The 18,075-nt window shown below is 42.7% G+C and overlaps 1 protein-coding gene across 4 annotated transcripts in view; it reads right to left on the reverse strand.

The window, feature by feature from the left end:
* Positions 1-10,066: 10,066 nt before the first annotated feature.
* The window catches only part of EPB41L4B (erythrocyte membrane protein band 4.1 like 4B), a 172,816-nt gene continuing 164,807 nt past the window's right edge, over positions 10,067-18,075 (reverse strand). For all 4 annotated transcript variants that reach the window (XM_027715752.2, XM_039383955.1, XM_039383956.1 and 1 more), the window contains 2 exons: positions 16,447-16,610; positions 10,067-14,905 (listed from right to left, as the gene is read on the reverse strand). In XM_027715752.2, coding sequence (XP_027571553.1) covers positions 14,836-14,905; positions 16,447-16,610 — 234 coding nt within the window. In that variant the 3' untranslated portion in view covers positions 10,067-14,835. The remainder of the gene's footprint in view (positions 14,906-16,446; positions 16,611-18,075) is intronic.

Raw genomic sequence — 18,075 nt, forward strand, 5'->3', positions numbered from 1 at the left:
AGACAGCCTTTCCTTGAGCATATGTGTCTGGAGGAACGGAAGAGGCAGGATCTGCCTGAGGTGGTTCCTAGGCATTAAATCTATTTAGTCACTGCTTGAAACTAAATCTATTTGAGGGCGGTTTGAGGACTTTAGTTGATTAACTAGGCTTTTATTTAATGCTGGTTATGTTTGCATTCAAGGAAAAAAATTATTTGCAGTATTGTCTCTTTGGAAAAAAAGAATTAGCTGTTTTTTCCGATATAATCTCCTCTTAATTAGTAACCAAGAAAGAGTCATTATTGTCTCTTGAAGCTAAAGAAATGTCGAAGGCATTAAAACATTGACATTTTGTTGCAGTGAGATCTGTGAGATAAGCCAGTCAGCTGCCTGAAGGCAAACTCTTGAGATTACTCATCCGATTCTGTTGCTGTGATCTGGTATTGTGGCATACAATGCTGTGAGTCACCCTCTCTCCTGTCAAGGTTCACACAAATGGCTTTGCCCCATTTATCATGTTTTTAACGGACTCAAAACAGGCTAGAAACCCAGAGTTGTTTGTGGTGTTGATTTTAATAACAAAATAAAAGCTTGTTAGAATCTGTATTTCTTTTAGCAGTGCCAAATGAAATGCTGCACATTAACTGATCAGAAGATGCTGAGAAAAACAGTATTGAAATTATTTGGGTGCAGTCAGTTTGGATAGCTCAAAATTGTCTACATGCCTTAAGAAAAGATTATTTCTTCTAAATTATTCTCTTTCATTCTTTCCTTCCTTCCACCTTTCCTGTTCCCATGTTTATTTTATTACAGTCCTTTCTAAGCACATTGAGAAGACAAGATGAAAAAATCCTCCCTTGTTGAAAAGACCTCTCCTGTCTGTGTGTCCAAGATGCCCATTGTTCTTGTTCACCTCCCATGGACTCTGGCTACTGTCCAGCTGTAGCTCTGTCCTTCAGCCTTGTGCTGCTTTTAAGCTTACCATGGCCCATATATTTGAACTTGCTTGAATGAAACTATACAAAGGCAGACAGTTGTCATTCAGCACGTAGAAGCAGCCTAGGTTTCTCTGTTTGCTGGCAAGGACAGCCTGAGGGATGCTCTCAGCTTATTTTACCTGTTCCCCAGGCTGCCTAAAACTGTCACAGATCACAGTGGGACAGCCATTCCACTAGCACATTTCTTTCCTTTTCTCTGAGTATAAAAGAGACAATAAATACTTCTGGGCATTACTCTTTTTCACAAAAAAACCCAGGAAAAATAGCTTTTCTGACACTTTGCAAGAAAGCAAATTTTGTTTTCTGCATTTCTTTGTTATAGAAGGAGGTAAGACACGAGCTGTAACACTACAGCAGTGACAATCAGCTGGCGGACATTCCTTCTCCACTAACCTATGGCCTGGCTGGGCACATAAACCAGTGCTTTAAAGCAGAAAGGTTTTGGTATCATTAGAAAACATATTTCCTCAAACACCACTTTTGAATTAGAATGGATTTTAAGATCAATAATCCCACCACCATCATCACTTAAGCTTTCACAGAGTAAGGAAATTCTACTCAAGCTACACCAAGACTTTACTAATTTCTCACTGATCTGTCCTTGGTCTTGTTTAGCCTGGAGAAGAGACAACTGAGAGGGGATTGCATCAATGTCTGTAAGTATCTGAAGGGAGGGTGTCGAGAGGACAGATCCAGGCTCTTGTTGGTGATGCCAACCAATAGGAGGAGAGGCAATGGGCAGAAACTGATGCACAGGAAGTTCTACTTGAATATGAGGAAGAACTTCTTTACTGTGCAAGTAACCGTGCACTGGAACAGATTGTCCAGAGAGGCTGAAGAGTCTCCTTCACTATTCAAGGTGTACCAACCCTCAGGTTTTCTTTTTCAGGAGAAGTGAGAACTCCTTCAGTTTTGAATGGTGGGGTTTCTTCAGAGTGGAGGCAATGCTATATTCCTCTTAGGTCCTGAACAACGTTGATGACTGTAGGCTGCCTCTTGTGCCCACAGGAAAGGGATTTACATCAGTTTCCATGCCCCTGAAGCCTTTCAGCTGAGCAAGTTTGGCTCCTCATAGATGGCAGGTTCCTATGCAGTTATCCATGCTACCAAGTTTGTGTTCAGTTGGGAGTTTTTTCAGTGGTGAGCCCTCTCCCTGCCTCTCAAGAGCCCAGAGTCAAGGAAAGCTTGTTCAGCATTGCTGGGTTTTTGCTCAGCCATTGCTGAGGGTTTCACTTGGTGTTCGTGCTCTTACTGCCACTCAGAAATGTTGTTTTAGTGGCTCAAGTCTCCATAAGACATTTTGAGAGAGTTTTCAGCCACTTACCACTAATCATTCCCCACTGTTCCCTTGCTGGAAAGCGGACATAGCTGCTACAGCAGCAGGTGTGGCTCCTGCCCTGAGGAGGAAAGGAAATGAAAACAGTCAGATCACCCCAGTTTCTGCAAGCCAGGAATCAGAGATACGTTTTCATGTGGCTCACATTTGCATGGGAAGCTCCCACAGACTCAGTGTGTGAAACACATCCCATATCCAGACTTCTCTCTATGTCTCCTCTTCCTCATCCAAGCTTCCTACTCAAACCTCGAGCTTGGTTATCTATTTAATGTTCAAAAAAGCTTCTTGCCATGTATCCAGGTCTAGATGCAACCTGCAGGCAGCCTCAAACCTGTAAGGGAGCCAGGGCTCACAGTGAACCCAGGCTGGCAATGACACATGCAACAGGGATGTAACCAGGAGAGTGATATTACCAAATAAAAAGCAGCAGCTTACATCACAGCTTCCAGTCCTCTTCTCCCTCTCTTCAGCCTTGTCTGCCGTCAGATTGCAGAGAACAGGGTGCACACCCCATAGCACACTCTAGCAAAAGGTCAAAGTGAAAACAATCTCTTCTGAGCTTTAGCAGCTTTTGGCTCTTCCTTCTTCTGAAACCTGGTCTCTGGAGACACCCAACTCCTGCAGCCAGCCCTCCATCCCTAGGCCTATCCACAGCACTGGGCTCCTCTCCTTTTGTCTTCTAGCTGAGCTGTCCTTCCACATGGTGCTTAACAAACCCTCCTCTCCGGGGCTTCTGTCCCACATCCCTGTGGCCTCCACCCCAGCACAGTGGATGAGGCCTGTGCACTTCCTGAGTCACTGCAAGCAGAACAGATGAAGCTGAGCCCCAAGGATTTGTCCAATCCTGACCATGCCAGGTACAGAGAAGAAAATAACTCCACTTTCTCAGAGCAGGCTGCAGCTTCTTGTCTTCATTATGTATTGTTCTTGTCATCAGCCTAAAAACATGCAGGAAAGCAGCTGAGCCTAGCTTATCAAACGTGCCTGGTAAGAATATCTTGTGATTTAAAACCTTGGCACAGCACACAGAACAGGCGAGTGCTTCTGCTGTTTGAATTTTCCCAGCTATTTTAGAGAGAGGCTGGGGGGACCAGTCTCACCCTGAAGCTGGGCATGTGTTAGTGTCTTGCTGAACGCAGGCCAAAACTGCCCTAGAAGAAAAAGGCAGAGCTTGTATAAGCATGAAAACCAAAAAAACAAATCTTTATTCTCTTTTCCATAAAGCATGGAAATGAGGAACAAATCAACAGTAAATTAGCTAGAGATGAACATTTGGATTCAAATTTCATTAGCTTGCACATCTTGTTAAAATGAGGCATGATTGATTGCAAGCCCTAAGGAGATGTATGGGCTTATATTAAGTGATTAGGGAGAGGAGTCTCCCTCCTTCCCCAGTCACTTCGTTTCCTGTTTTAATTTCATAATGGCCAGTGTGAAATTTCTACAAACACTAATGGGATCTGTTTTCTCTCGTGGGAGTTCATTCCACCTCATTTGATAAACGAAGATATGAAAAGGTAGCAGCCTTTAACAGAAGACTGATGGTACAGTCCTGGGCACAGTCTGCTGGAATGAACTTGGCAGCATCACAAAGGGCAACTGTCTGCCTTCATGGGGAAGATTTCTGTACCCAGAAAGACAGCACAGCATTCATAAAAAGTCACTCTTCTATATTAATGAAATGGCTTGCAGTAAGGGAGCGGATAGCAGAGCTGAGCACCAGGCATCTGATGGTGACATTAAGCACCTGGGAGTGGGAGTGGCAATGCCAGCCATGGGATGCTCTGGGGAGCTGAACATGCTGGCATTTTTCCACCACCAAACCTTGTCCTCCTGTCCCATCCTTGCCAGGCCACTGCAGTTCTCAGTCAGCTCATGGACTCAACATAAATCTTTATGCCCAAAGCTGCAGGATACTACTGCCTGCATAGCCCCCTGGGGGACATGTGTGGGTAGTCTTATCTGTTGCTTTCCTTCACAGCAATTCTCTGCCCCTAAATACCGTGACTTTTAAGCGTGATGTTTTAAAAGTTGCCTAAAAGGCAGTCTCCATTCTCCTGGGGGGACACTGGTGGGATAAGATTTGCATCCTTTGTCAGGTGCCCGAGGGTGCAGAAAAGCAAAGGTAACTCCAAATAACCCCCCTGTATGTTCTTGTTTATTCCTGGCAAAAGTTCAGTTGGTGGTGTTAGGTGCATGATTGAGAAATTAAGCAACCGTGGGTTTCATGTGGTAGCTAGAACTGAATGTATTCAGTTACCTCTCAAGCCCACACAGTTACAGGCTGTGGAAGAGATATATGCATAATTCATATACTTTTAATTAAATGGTAGCATCTTTCAATATATTGCATTTATTGTAATTACATTTATCTCTCCACACCCTTTGACCTACTGAAGCATCAAATTTTTTTTCTTTCAGTTACAACTGAAAGCATAAACAACACTAATTGGATTTTAGCACTAGACCTGCCAAAGGAGGCCTAGAGCTGTGCCAGGCTTTCCCCACTGGAGAGAGCGGCACCGGAATAGGATGCCCGAGGACCACTCAGGGAGATATAAGCTGCCCTGAGCTGACCTATAGCTGCAGGGCACAAGTCCTGCATGTCCTAAAACTCCTCCCTGTGGCTTGGATGCAGTGTTCTCAGAAGGGTTTTCAAGCAAGCAAAGCTGCCCTGCAAGAGCTTTATTCAGAGACCACCGTGCAGCCAGGACTCTGCAAGCAGCAGTGAACAGGTTGGTGAGGACAGTGGCTTTGGGTTGAAAGAGGTGGCCCTTGGAGGTCACCTGAGCCATCTTAGTTCTGCATGAAGATTTCTTTCAGAAGAAGGGCATCCCTAGAAAGTGGAGCCTGGAGCTTTTGCCGTTGAATAGGTAATGCACACAGCTAGGAGATGTGTCACCTCTGAGAAGCAGGCTGCTGAGACCCACCATGGCACTCTCTTCTCTGCCAAACTCATTTCTCAGCTTCCCATGGTCTTATCATGGGACCTGTTGGGTGCAGTGAAGAGTCAGCCTACCTGCACCTCCCAGTGTTTGGGTCTGCTGGGCCCGGCAAGCCGCGGTGCAGCAGTTGTGGAGACCTCTCCTGTGTGGGAAGATGTTTCAAGGCACCATGAATGGGACACAGGACTGGTAGTGCAGTGTTTTGTCATTGCACTAATGCAGCTTTTTCAGAGAGGGAACCACTACCATGCTGCTGGGGGAGGATGGGAAATCCCACAAGGGGAGAAAGAGGGCAAATTGCTTGAAAACATCATTCTGACTGTCAGAGAAGGGACTTTTCCCCCTCCAGGAAAGTATTTAATGATTCTGGCTTGTTAAGATGCTGCTTTACAGGCCTGGTTTTTGTTTTGCTTTGTTTTTCTCAGTACACAGACACAAAGGAGGAAAAAGCAATTAAAAGTGTTTCACTGAGATTTAATGGTATGTTTCTCAGTTGAGACCCAGAAGTTTGTTATTGATTCCATTGCTAGAGCAGCAGTTTGGGTTTGGCAGATGAGAAGTTGTGCGTTAAAAAAAAAAAAAAAAACAAACAAAAACAAAACCCAAAAAGAATGATGGAAAGATGAAAAGCACCCAACTTGGGCTGCCCTCATGATTTATTACCACATAATATGTAGCAAGACTAATTCCAGATTTGTTGCTTTGGGAAGAGAGGACTCAACTGAGAGCACCTGGAGGGGATTAACTAGTTTGCAGTTTGGCTTTATGAAGATATGAGACCTCTTCCTCTTCCACCATGTTCTCCATTTCTTTCCAGTGCTTCAAAGTTTAGCACAGCAATATGGAGCAACATAGCCAAAGATCTCAGGGATAAAGGGATGGCCATTGCTACCCTGCAGGAGTATGAGGAGGAGACGGAGATTGCAAAAATATGCTGTCTGAAGCAAAAAGAAAGAAAGGAGAGAAGGAGGGAGGGAAGGAGGGAAGGAAGGTACCTTTGGTTATGCTTCTTCAGGGTGCCTCTGTTCATGAAGGTCTTACTGTTAAAATAGAGTTTAACCCTCCAAAATATGGGAGCAAAATCACTCACTTCAAGGGTAGAGCAAATGACAGCATTCCCTCTTTAAAACTACTCCTCTGTGTCCTTCCTGCCTCCGGTTCCATGGAATAGGCAGAAGCTTCACCAAGGCTGAGCAGTGTACCCACAGATATTTACTGGACTCGAGGAGAGCCCCCACAGCCATGGCTGATGGCAGACCCCCACTAGGCAGCTGGTCCCTATTGACAGATCATGTCATGGAGGTTTCCTGGCTGGCAAGAAAACCTGTTGTGCTGTAATGCTTATCAGACACTGGTCCTGGGACAGCAGAAGGGGAGATGGAGAGATTAGTGAGACACAGAAGACAGGTAGAACATACTGAGGGTCATGGAAAGCAAGGGCTGGCAAGGGACTTCAAAAAGGCAAAAGATTTTCAACTGGAAAGCCAAAAAAAGCCAGAGGTGCTTGTGTGGGAGGGCAGGGGTGCTCACAGAGGTGAAGGAAGCAGGCACCCATGAACCAGCCTTGCGAGTGAGTGCCAAACAGAGAAGGGAGAAGGAAGGATTAGCAGGATGGCATAGAAAGATATGAAGGGGCTGAGAGGCAGGTCATTAGAGGAGGTACCTTCTGTTCTTGGTGGCTTGCAATAACCAGGGCAAGTTGTCAAGAACCCACACTGATCCTTGGCATGTTGAGCTGGAAGTGAAAAAATGGGAGTGCTCTTGGGCTGCAAAGCTAAGTCAGCTCCAGCACTTCCCCTCCCTGATTTCATACACCAGCAGCCTTGGTGGAGGTGCTTTTCAGGGGCTGTCATCCTTGTGTTGCCACAAAAGAGCTGTGAGCCAGTGTGACAAGGGCACTGCTGTGCTCATTCAGAGCAAGCACGTGTACTGCCAAAGGCAGTGACTACAGCTCTGCTGCAGACCTTGCTCTGTTCCTTGAGCAAAGACTGGCCCTGTGGGGTTTAGTCAGCTTTGGAGGGCACAAGTTTGAAACTCCTTTGCAGGAGGGAGGAGTGGTCAGTCTCACAGTGATGCCCCTATGATTAAATCCCTAATTTTGCACACCCAGGTAGAGGGCAGCTCACACTGACCTTCCTCCCCAGAGCCTCGTGCATCTCCTCATGCCCACACAACGTAGGCATAAGGCAGCCTCCAAAACCTCCAGAGCCTTAGCTCTTATGGATGCCTCTTACATACACAAGCACCACAGCTCTCAGCCTTACCAGCCCCAGACCCTCCCTGGGCGACCCTGGAGCTGCAAACAGGGTCTTCTCAGCTCCCATCAGGGCATCACACATCCCAGCTCGGAACATAGATGTTGTGTAAGCCACAGAAAGAAATGTACCACAGGTAAGACAGAAGTGTCGGGTGGTGTTGGCATTCCCCCCCCCTCCCCCCATTCCAAAAAAAACCCCATCCAATCCTTATCCTCTCCCTCCAAGCCACTTTGTGCCCTTGCCAAGCCTGGCACTGCTCGAGGGGGGCAGCGGTCAGAGCAGAGCGGGAAACAGTTAGCACAGAAATCACATTTTCTGTTGTTGTTTTTGAAAGCAGTAAGGCAAATAATTAAAAAAAAAATATTTGAGTTCTTCACATCACTGAGGCCCTGTGATGCTAAGCATCACTGACCAAATATCTTTTAAGAAAAGAATTTTTGCTATGTTTTTCTTGGATTTCCACAAGAGTTTGCTAATGAAAGGCAGCGGAAGAATGATGCAGGGGAATTAAGTGGCTCTCTGCTTGAAGAGCTGAATAATCAGTGAACAAAACAGTAAGGATCCATGTGGCTTTTATGTTTCACTGCTATGCTAGATACTTTGATGGCAGAGCTGTGCAGTCACTGACATTGTATACCAAACACACACTGTAGAAATGCTTATTAAAAAATAACATAATTAGTATAAAATGCATATTGCTTATGTAATGAGGCAGTTTTATATATGAAATTTTAAAATAAAGTAAAAAGGCAAACATTATTTTAGGCACTGCTTTGCCATCAGGCTTCTCAGCAGGTGACAGTGTGGGTTGTTTGCTGCTCTTTCTCCCTGTTGTTTTCCTCCTTACTCTCCTGACCATCACAGACCCTAAAGACTGGCGAGAAGACATCTAACAGACCATATGTGCTACTGGCAGCACACAAGACATAACTGTAATGGTCAGGGTTGTAAAACACATCTGATGCCACAGCTAAGCTGATCCTATGTCCAGCTTTTCACAAAAAAGGCAAGCCTGCTCTTCTCATCAGACACCAGAAGCTGGGGTGCTCTCATGAACATGTCCTGGGGTGGTTGGGAAAGGGCAATGGTTGATCTTTTATTTCTCTCATTCCCTGGTGTGTCCTCCAGCAAGTCAGGTCACAGCCAGCCCTGATATGGGCTTTGTTGTAGGGTTGCCCCTCAGGGCAAGTTGCCCTTGGGCACGGGGATCCCAGTGCTGGCCCGCCCTAAAGGCTTCACTGTGCTTGGGAAGGGCATGACCATCACCTTTCATGAGGCTTGGGGTTTCTTCCACTCGCCTGCATCTGCACCCTTGTGGGTTCCTTCCTACCCCCTTGTTGCCGCAGGATTTGTGTACCACAGCCAGGCTGAAACCATTGCCTTATCATCCCCCTTGCCCCGACTTAACAGTGCCTCCCTGCAAAGTCTGTATTCTGCTCTAGAAAGCATGTCCCCAGAGAAACAGAATTAATCTCAACGACCTCACACTTGGTCTCATAGATCAGTCATCTGATAATGAAACAAAAAATTGTTCATATACATCTCTGAAGTCCCCACGCTTCTCTATTGCAGCCAAATTACCCAAGAGTATTTGCTGACCTTTTAGCACACAGCTTCTCATTCTGCTGCACCCCAGAACACTGTTCTTTAGCAAAGACGTGTATTAAGGGGAATTAATTAACTAGGTTAACTGTCTGGATAATCCATTTTCTTGGTATAAATTGAGTAGTGATGGAAGAATGTTGATCTGTTGCTCCTCTGCTTTCCCCACATAGAGATTAAAAATAGAAGAATATCCAGATGGAGAAATTGGGATGGGATTGCATTCTTTCTGAATACAGAGTTTTGATAACCTCAGAAAATGGGGTGAACATTGCTTGGATTTAATTTCCTAAGTGTACTAGGAAAGTCAATGTCAAAACATTCTGATTTAGAGATAGATCTTTGAACAAAAGGGAAGGGAAATGTTTCATTCTGAAGCAACTTTTCATTTAGACATTTAAAGAATGGGAAAATCAGGGGCAAAAATCTGAGTGAAATGTTTTAATTGTGTTAAAACAAAAAAATTTACAATGAACAGGCTTTGTTTGCTGTGTTGTTTGTCAGTGGACACTTTTTAAATTTTCCTCTATGGAGCAGTTTAATACCTTGGTGTCTCTCAGCCCTGTGTGGAAGATTTATCCCTACCCCTTCCACAATGGGAATGCTTTTTGCTGCCTTTTTAGCCCCAGATGAAAGACCAGAAACATGCCAAGTATTGTGTTTCTCTGCCTTGATCCTGCCAGTGTTTTTCTGGCTCTGGTATTCAGCGAAGCGTGCCCCAACTAATGACCCCGCAGATGATTGGCACCCCACGCTGGACTGTAACTTTAAGCTGGAGGAAACCCTCTGGGCTTTATGAAGAAATTCCCTCTCTGTTTTTTCCTTAGATTGCAATTTTCTTATGATAGTGGATCCACTTTATTAGCAACCAAACATTTCCTTTAATTGGCATCCTGCCCCATGCCTCCTAAATGACTGATTTGACTACAAATTGCTCAGACTCGGTGATTTATTTTTCATCTCATTTATTGCAGGCATGAATACAGGAACAGGTAAACAGCTGAGCCGTAAAAGTTTCTCTTTAGGCAGGTTTTCAACAAAATGCCATCAAACACTGTCTGATGATACACGCTGCTACTCAATGAAACAAAATGGTTTGAGCAGTCTTACGCTAAAGCTGCTACCCACCAGTCAAAGCTGCAGCTGCCAAAGAAGCCTTCTCCTCCACTTACTCTCTATCATCTTCCCTCCTTCTCCATGTCATCTACAGCTTCTTTTACGGCACTTAACTTTACAAAACACAGTTGTGAGGCTAATCTTACATGCAATTACAGATCAGTCTCAGTATATTTATTGCAAACTCCTTGAACATCAGGACATTAAAAAAAAAAAAAAAGAAAAAAAAAGGAAAAAAAAAAAGAAAAATCCCATTGCAAAATTACAAGTAGGTTTTTGTAGCAAATGAACCAGAAATGTATTTGGAAAAAATAAATAAATAAAACCAAAAGCTATTTGTGAACAGTTCAAACAAAACATGATACTACCTCCAATGAAACATTTCACTGCATTGCCAGCTCTGTTTCAAATGGGCACGTAGGCATCCTGTTGCAAGAGAGTATTGAAGCCACGAACAGAAACCTTGGAGGAGTTAATTTTCAAATTTTGCACTTCCAGGGTCTATGAAACATGAAAAATCTGCACATACCATGGGATCTGAGAGAGGTGTGGAATCTCAAATAACATTTCTAAAGAAAAACCCAGTTACTCCTTTTAAAACAAAACAGTGAAAACAGCTGAAACACGCAAAAAAAAGCACAATTGGTTGGCTTCCATAAGAGGCTGCAATATGAGAAAATATTTAACTCCTTGCATAGCTATTTAAATGGCCAATAAATTTTGCTGGAATCACCCAAACATGACAACATTGCATTCTGCCACCTAGAGACTTCACGCTGAAAAGCTGGGATCTGTTGACTGGGTCAGAGCACCACCTGGGGCACTGTTAAAAGCCAGGGCCACCTCTGATAGGCTTTGTCAGCATGGCTGTAGCAGGAGGTTTCATCAACCAACTACCCCCAGATGGGTCACAACTCTAGGGAAGCCTCTGTGCTTATGCCACTGCAAGTTGTTACCCCAGCATTCTGTCTTCCCATAAGGGATAAAAGCTGTTCTGAAAACAGGATATTTCTGGTAGTATATTTACACCTAACGCGCAAGGCTTTTGCTGGCAGAGCTATGTCGATCACAAATTATACTTCAAAGCTCAACCCTGAATGATGCAGCTGTGTCAGCAAGGGTTTGCAATGTAGGCCTAATCAGCGGGACAGAAAGCAGGATTCATCTCATGTAACTTTAATCAATATAAAGGTAGACATTTAAGTCAGAGGCACCTCCGGAAGACAGTTCCTTTGATCTCTCATCAGGTGAGAGCTGGGCATTTTAATGTTAGATGAGATGAACCCTGTCCCAGGACAGCTGAAGAGACAAACTCCTTTCAGCTACCCTTTCCTATCACCAACTCTGGAGATCATGCTTCAGAAGGCTGCTGTTCAAATGCATTATCTTTACACATGTCAATGTACATGATAATGATAGCCTGTGCTGGGCTTCATGCTGCCACAACTACATATGCAAGCTCATTAAAGCTAGCTCAGATACTTCTGCACTATTATATAGACATACCCTCGGGCAGAGTATCCTTTAACACCTGTAAAGTTAAATTGTAGGGGCAAATCTAGACTATCTGCCCCTCTGCAATATGTTCATGTTGGCATTGTCTTGTTTACAGTAGCTTTGGGTAACAGGTGTTGTAACACTGTAATTCCCAACTGGAGATGAGGCAGGAGTGTTTCTTCAGAGGATGTGAAAACTGAGACGCTGAAGCATGGCTGAAGAAGGTACACAGTAAGAAAAAACAAGGTGATGACATTCCACAGTTAAAAGTTTAGTTTGTTATCAGTAAAACAGTTTTAATAAAGTTCCATTAGACTGCTGAATAGGAAATGGTGGCAGCCAGTGGATAAGACACTAAAACATGACAAGGCAACGTACTTGGGGTTGTTCTGTAGAAAACGTCCCACAGAAACTAAGCAGCCACATGAGCCTGTCCCTCTTCTCCTGGTGGGAACCAAAGAAGGAGGAGTCCCTGTTCTTCCTTAGCTATCCCAGAGCATGCCTCAGCTATAAAGACAGCCATGTAAAGTAACCTTGGTTCACGTTTTTTGTTTTCCAGTTCTGGCTATTTCAGCTGAAGAATTTTTGTACAAGGGAAGCAAAATTGTTGCATTTAAACTAATAAACTAATAGACTGTTTATGAGCCAGAACATCTGATGGGCTGGTCTGAATCAGCTATTCAGTTTTGCTTTTGTTTATGTGACCAGACTGTCCTAACACGGGTAACTGGATTTGTTTTGCCCCCAAACCTGAAGGCATATTGTGGGGTTCAGAAAGTCCACTCCACGGCAATCAGTATGACTGAAGGGTATGTTCAGATCTGTTCTTTTCTGGTTTTCCTTGACAATGACTTTGTGAAACTGTTGCCAGTTCAAACACAACCAGAGATTGCCTAACAGGCAAAAGACCAGATTCAGCTAGAGTCAGCACTGTGACGTTCTCAACCTTCTTTGTTTTCCTCTCCCAAACCAGCATCTCTAATTACAATTTTCTTTTATTTGTTCTTCAGAATGCTCACTCTCCCTTGGACAAAGGCAAAATGTGCTGCTGCTTTTCCTTCACCAACCCCTTTGAGAAGTGGTGAGAAAAGAGTAACAGGACATGGAAGCTGAAGTCTTTTATGTCTATTAATTCCCCCCTCCCTTCTGATTTCCTCACAGGGATTTAATGTTCCTAATCAATTTTTAAGAACCTTGGACTGATGGCGTGGTGCATTAAAACATGAGGAACAGAAGTGTCCTGGCACTGTAACTAGAGGGTGGACAGCATACAAGTCATATCTGATTACCCAGAAAAGTCACTGTAGTGTTCTAAAATCTGCAGTTCAGGTTTCTTTCTGTGGCTCCTTCTGCCCACTGCCTATGTTGAGCCACTTGATTAAATTTGTACTGTGATTTTCTACCTAACACTTGTGCTGAGTATTTTTAACAAATTTATGGCAAACAGAAAGTTTTGGGGTTGGTGGATTTAAATGGGAAGCCTAATGCTAATTTCTTGTCCCACTAAACATAAAATAGGCAAGTCATTTTATACCTTCACATCGCAATCCACAGTCCTGTGAAGCTCTCCATAACTCTCATTTTAGAAAAACAGCAATTCTGAAGGAAACCCAGTCTCACAGCAATCACTTTCTGGCCTCCACACAAACAAACTGCTTAAGCTAAGATAAAGTCATCGTAATCAGTACCAAATGAGGGGCAATCTTTTATCTTAATACAAACAAGAGAACATAGTGTACAGAGCAAGAGAAAAATATACATCTTCAGCCATACAAAATGCATAAAAGCTTTCCCGTTGAAAGAGTACCTTATAGCTGACAGTCAGATGTTAGTTTTCTAGATGACCCTGCACTACTGAACAAGGGGAAACAGAGAACTTCTTTTTTTTTTTCCCTAGGAAATAGTTGGTAGCATTACCTGTATACCATAAACTCCCTCCCTGCGGCTGCAGGTCTGCTAGTGCTGGACCACCCACCCCACCTCATGCCTGAGATAGCTCCACTGGACGTAGAGGCTATTTGCGTGTCAGAGGTGAAGGGGATGTATAGCCAGGTGTACCCTCCAAAGGTTTGCCAGGACATATGTGCTGATTACCAGAGCAAAAAAAATGGGTATAGGCAAGCTATGCCGTAAACTATCATTGTTCTTTTTCTTTAAAGTGATCGATCAATTCATGTCAGTCAGGAAGGTGGTTTATTTACCTGGGAGGGAAAAAATTCTCCCTGTGTGAGTTACGTCCACACCGCTGAGGCTCTGCAACCTTCAGTGCTGGGGCAGAAGATGTCTGAGCGTGGGCAAGCCCTAATGCCTAGGCAGATTGGAGAAGGTAAAACTCCTCACTTACTTAAAAAAAGTCAGTACCAAGCTAGAAAGTCAGTAGCAAATTGCTTTAAACAACTGATTTTTTTTTCATTAATGGAAATACGTTAAGATTGAGTTGAAGGTTTAGGTCAACATGACAAACTATAGGGAGTATTGGGTGTGTATATCTGTATGGTGGGGTGTCTTTCCCCTTTGCAGCTATTTATATCTCTGAGTGAAGGTTAAGGTTAGGAATTTAATAAGACAGCCGTTTATTCTGTGGAGACTAACAGTCCTGGGGTTAGGATGTAATAATCATTCTTCTGCTTTAAAAATGGTTCTTTAACAAATAGCAGTAGCTCATTGCAATTTTCAGTTGTACAAAATGACATATTTTCTATGTTACTATCAAAATATTCTGCATAACATTAATTTCTGTGCACTTATTAACATATGTACAGAACAGTGTTTCCCAATAGAAATCAGTATGTTCCTTGCTGATCCTTTTTTGCCCTAGATTTACCAAAACCAAACCAGAAATTAATTGTGTTAATAGTATAAAATCTCAGGAGAGATAAAGGATTGAAGGTTTATTTCCCAGCAGCAAATGAATAAAGGAACTCCTTCAAATTAAAGTCTAGCTGAGACGTAATTTTAACCAACCGTGGTGAATCCAGGCGAGCCAGGAATATCACACATTTTCCCGATGCGTTATGTTGAGTACACAGAAGCAGAGGAATGTAAACAGACAGAAGGCACATGAAAGGCCCCAATCCATTCTCCATCTGACGGAAGTGCGAATTTCATAATTCTGTCATCAAGAGTCTTTTCATCATTTTCTCTCTCTCAAGTTCACGCCTCAGAGTCTCAGCGCTGTGTAATTAATGCACAAACAGCCAATTATGGGAACAACAATAAGTTTTAGATTTCAATTTAAAATAATTAACATTTTCAAAATACCAAAGGAGGGGAAAAAAAGGTCAGACTCAATTCAGTGAAAAAGCTGATAACTGATGGCTGATTTAAAAACAAGCACCACTTGATATTTCTGAAGAGGCAAGAAAAAGGACATAATTTGCCACATGGCAAAACAATTTAGGATTTCATCTAAGCCTCATTAAAGGTTACTGATTTCAAAGGAAGCTGGACTAGGACTTTAAAAATGAAACAGTTACAGCAAATGCCATCATGAAATACTGCTGTTACAGCCTTCTGCTCCTTGGCATGGCCGGATACAGGGGGACATCCGTATATGCTGAATTTACCACAGTCCTGCACATACCAGGATGGGGGAGTCAGAGCCTAAAGTCCTTGCTCTCACATACCAATTCACTGCAGAGCACACAAGCTCTGTAACACTGGAAATGCCTTGGATTAGAGATTCCATTTCTGAAACTGTTTGCTGTGTTGTTCTGAAAATTAGGTATCTAATGTTTTACAAAAACAGTTTGGAGATTTAAACTGCAGTGCAGAGACCTTGCAGCCCGTTCATGAACAAGCAGGTGTAGAATTATCCACTTGAGACATCCTACAGAAGCTAAGTTCAGCACTGCAGCTTCAGAATTACATTTTCACTGGAATGATAAATTTTTAGATGACTTAGCAATGTTGAAGAAGTGTGCAGGTGCAATTAGCCAACATCTACAAAATATAATTAACAACCAAAAATGGGAACTGACTGTGAATCCAAAATTAAAAAAGACTCATTTATTATGATGCCAAAGAAATACTTTTCAACATAAGCCTAGGATTATTTGTGCTGCAGAACTACTGAGTATATCCACTCATATGTTTGTATTCTGTCAATTATCAGCCTGTGAAATTCAGCTTTTATTAAATTCTAGAATAAAAAGCAAGCATGGAAAACAAATAGGATGAAAGAATAGAAAACTGAAAACAGTCTGCCTGTGGAAAGATGGATAGGTTGCTGTTTCCCTGAGAAACTACATGAAAGATCACTGTAGCTTGACATCATTAAAAAAGAAAAAGGAAAAAAAAGGGAGAACAAGAAAGAAAACAAATGCATTTTTCATTTAGAAGAACAGACATTTCTCAACATCAGTTTTCCCCCAAGGACATTTAATTTCAAAAAACAAATTGCAACAGCAATTATTAAAACAAAACCTTTGTGGTTCAGACAAAATTACTTGCCTGAGCAAAATCTGCACAACTCTTTCTCTCCAGGCCATTGGCTGTAGAAATGGCTGCTGGCTGCAGCAGCTGATTAAGGTAGTATTTTTTTTCTCAGAGCAGATATGAGTTACAGGTATTTCTTTACCTAACCCACAAGCAGCAATCTTTCAGTATAGAAGGAAATGACACTTTATGGTAAATATGACAGAAAAACGGAAATCAAGCTGATTCCTTTAATGCAGAGAGCATCATAGTATTTCTGTGAAAGAACTGCACAGTACCTGTCTGCCAGCGAAATCGGTTTATGTGACGTATATACTGTCTGGACTGTTGGAGTTGGTACAGTCTCTGCCAAAGACCTCAGTACAGGCGATGGAGTTACCAGAGTTATCTTAGGTGATGACTGCACTGCACAGCATTGCATTTTGCTGTCTGCAAATTCTGCCTACAAAACAAAAGAGTATACACACACACAAAGGGAAAAGGTGTAGATTAGCTTCTACCGGTCTTGCTATCCTTCACTATCCAATTAGTTGCCAAACAGTAACAACTGATAAAGAGAACAAATGGGAGGCTGTAGCTATAACTTCTCAGTGCGACCTCTGTAGATACTGAACAGTCACTTCTTTTGATGCCTGAGGGACAAGCCTGATTGCAACACGCACTATGTGAGATGACACCACATAGGAGACTGGCAGCATTCAGGTAAAAGACATAATCGGTTTGGAGAATGACACTTATCATTATTGCATTTTCCCTAAAAATAATGCTGACAACATGAGATTTCTGAAATATTCTTCAGAAATCCTATATAATTTGCTGGTGGGTCCTCTGACTACTCTGTGCTTTGTTAACAGCCAGGAGTCTGGGCTTTTAGGAGTCTGGGTTTCCAAGACTCCATCCCTTTCCCACACGTGCTAACTGGAACATGCCTCAACAGATATTCTTGCAGTATCCAGTGACAGGCAATGTTAAAGCAATATTGGAAGTGCTAATTTAACACAAACAGCAAGCAACCATCTCCTGCCTTTCAGATGAGGCGTATCAGTGCAGCAATATTACAGCAAAGACTGGGCTACCTTAACAACAACAGGGGAGGATCCCTAAAAATCAAACAGCTCTGTCTTGTTTTTTGGCATGGACTATTTCTCATGCCAAACCACAGCAGCTAGTGCCTATGGTGCATGTATGATCCTGAACTGGGAAGAAAACAGACGAACTGCAGTTCATGTGTCAGGATCATTAGAATGATCCTGATCCTAATGGTATCAGCTGCATTTCTTCCTTGACAACTTTTTCTTCTGAACCTGGTTCAAAATTCTCTGTAGTTCAACTTTTAAAACTCAATCTTACAAGTTGCAGAGATATGAAATTTGGTGTTCCTCATACAGGATCCCTGTGCTCCGAGGACCGCCAGATCTTACTTTATGGCATGAGAAGAAGGCATCACTGTGATGCTGATATAAATTCTCCCAGCCTTACTGAAATCAGCAGAGTGATGATAAATCACACTTGTTGAAGAATTGTCTGGAGTCCTATAGTGTGTTTCCTCTGTATAATTTTTTTACAGTATATACTCAAAGCATCATTTTAGGTGTATCTGCTTGCACAATATGCTTAAGCCAAATATTTACCTGTTCTAAACAGATATAATTCCATTTATTTAAATCTATATGAGTTATACCATCCTGAGAATACGGCCATCATGCCTGCCATTTCTCAATGGAAACCACTGAAATTCAGATGGTTCCTGGCATGAAGCTTATATTTAAACATACCAGGTAACCAAGTTCTCTAATTTTTTGTCTGATAAAATCAACATGACTGCATATACACCACTAAATTCGAAGCTGTACACAAAAGTTAAATGTCTAAATGTCACTATCTGTAATTCTTTTCATGCTTAATAA

Source organism: Pipra filicauda, unplaced genomic scaffold (genome assembly GCF_003945595.2).
Source record: "Pipra filicauda isolate LSUMZ 115617 unplaced genomic scaffold, ASM394559v2 scaffold331_size1881853_pilon, whole genome shotgun sequence".
NCBI classification, from domain to species: domain Eukaryota; kingdom Metazoa; phylum Chordata; class Aves; order Passeriformes; family Pipridae; genus Pipra; species Pipra filicauda.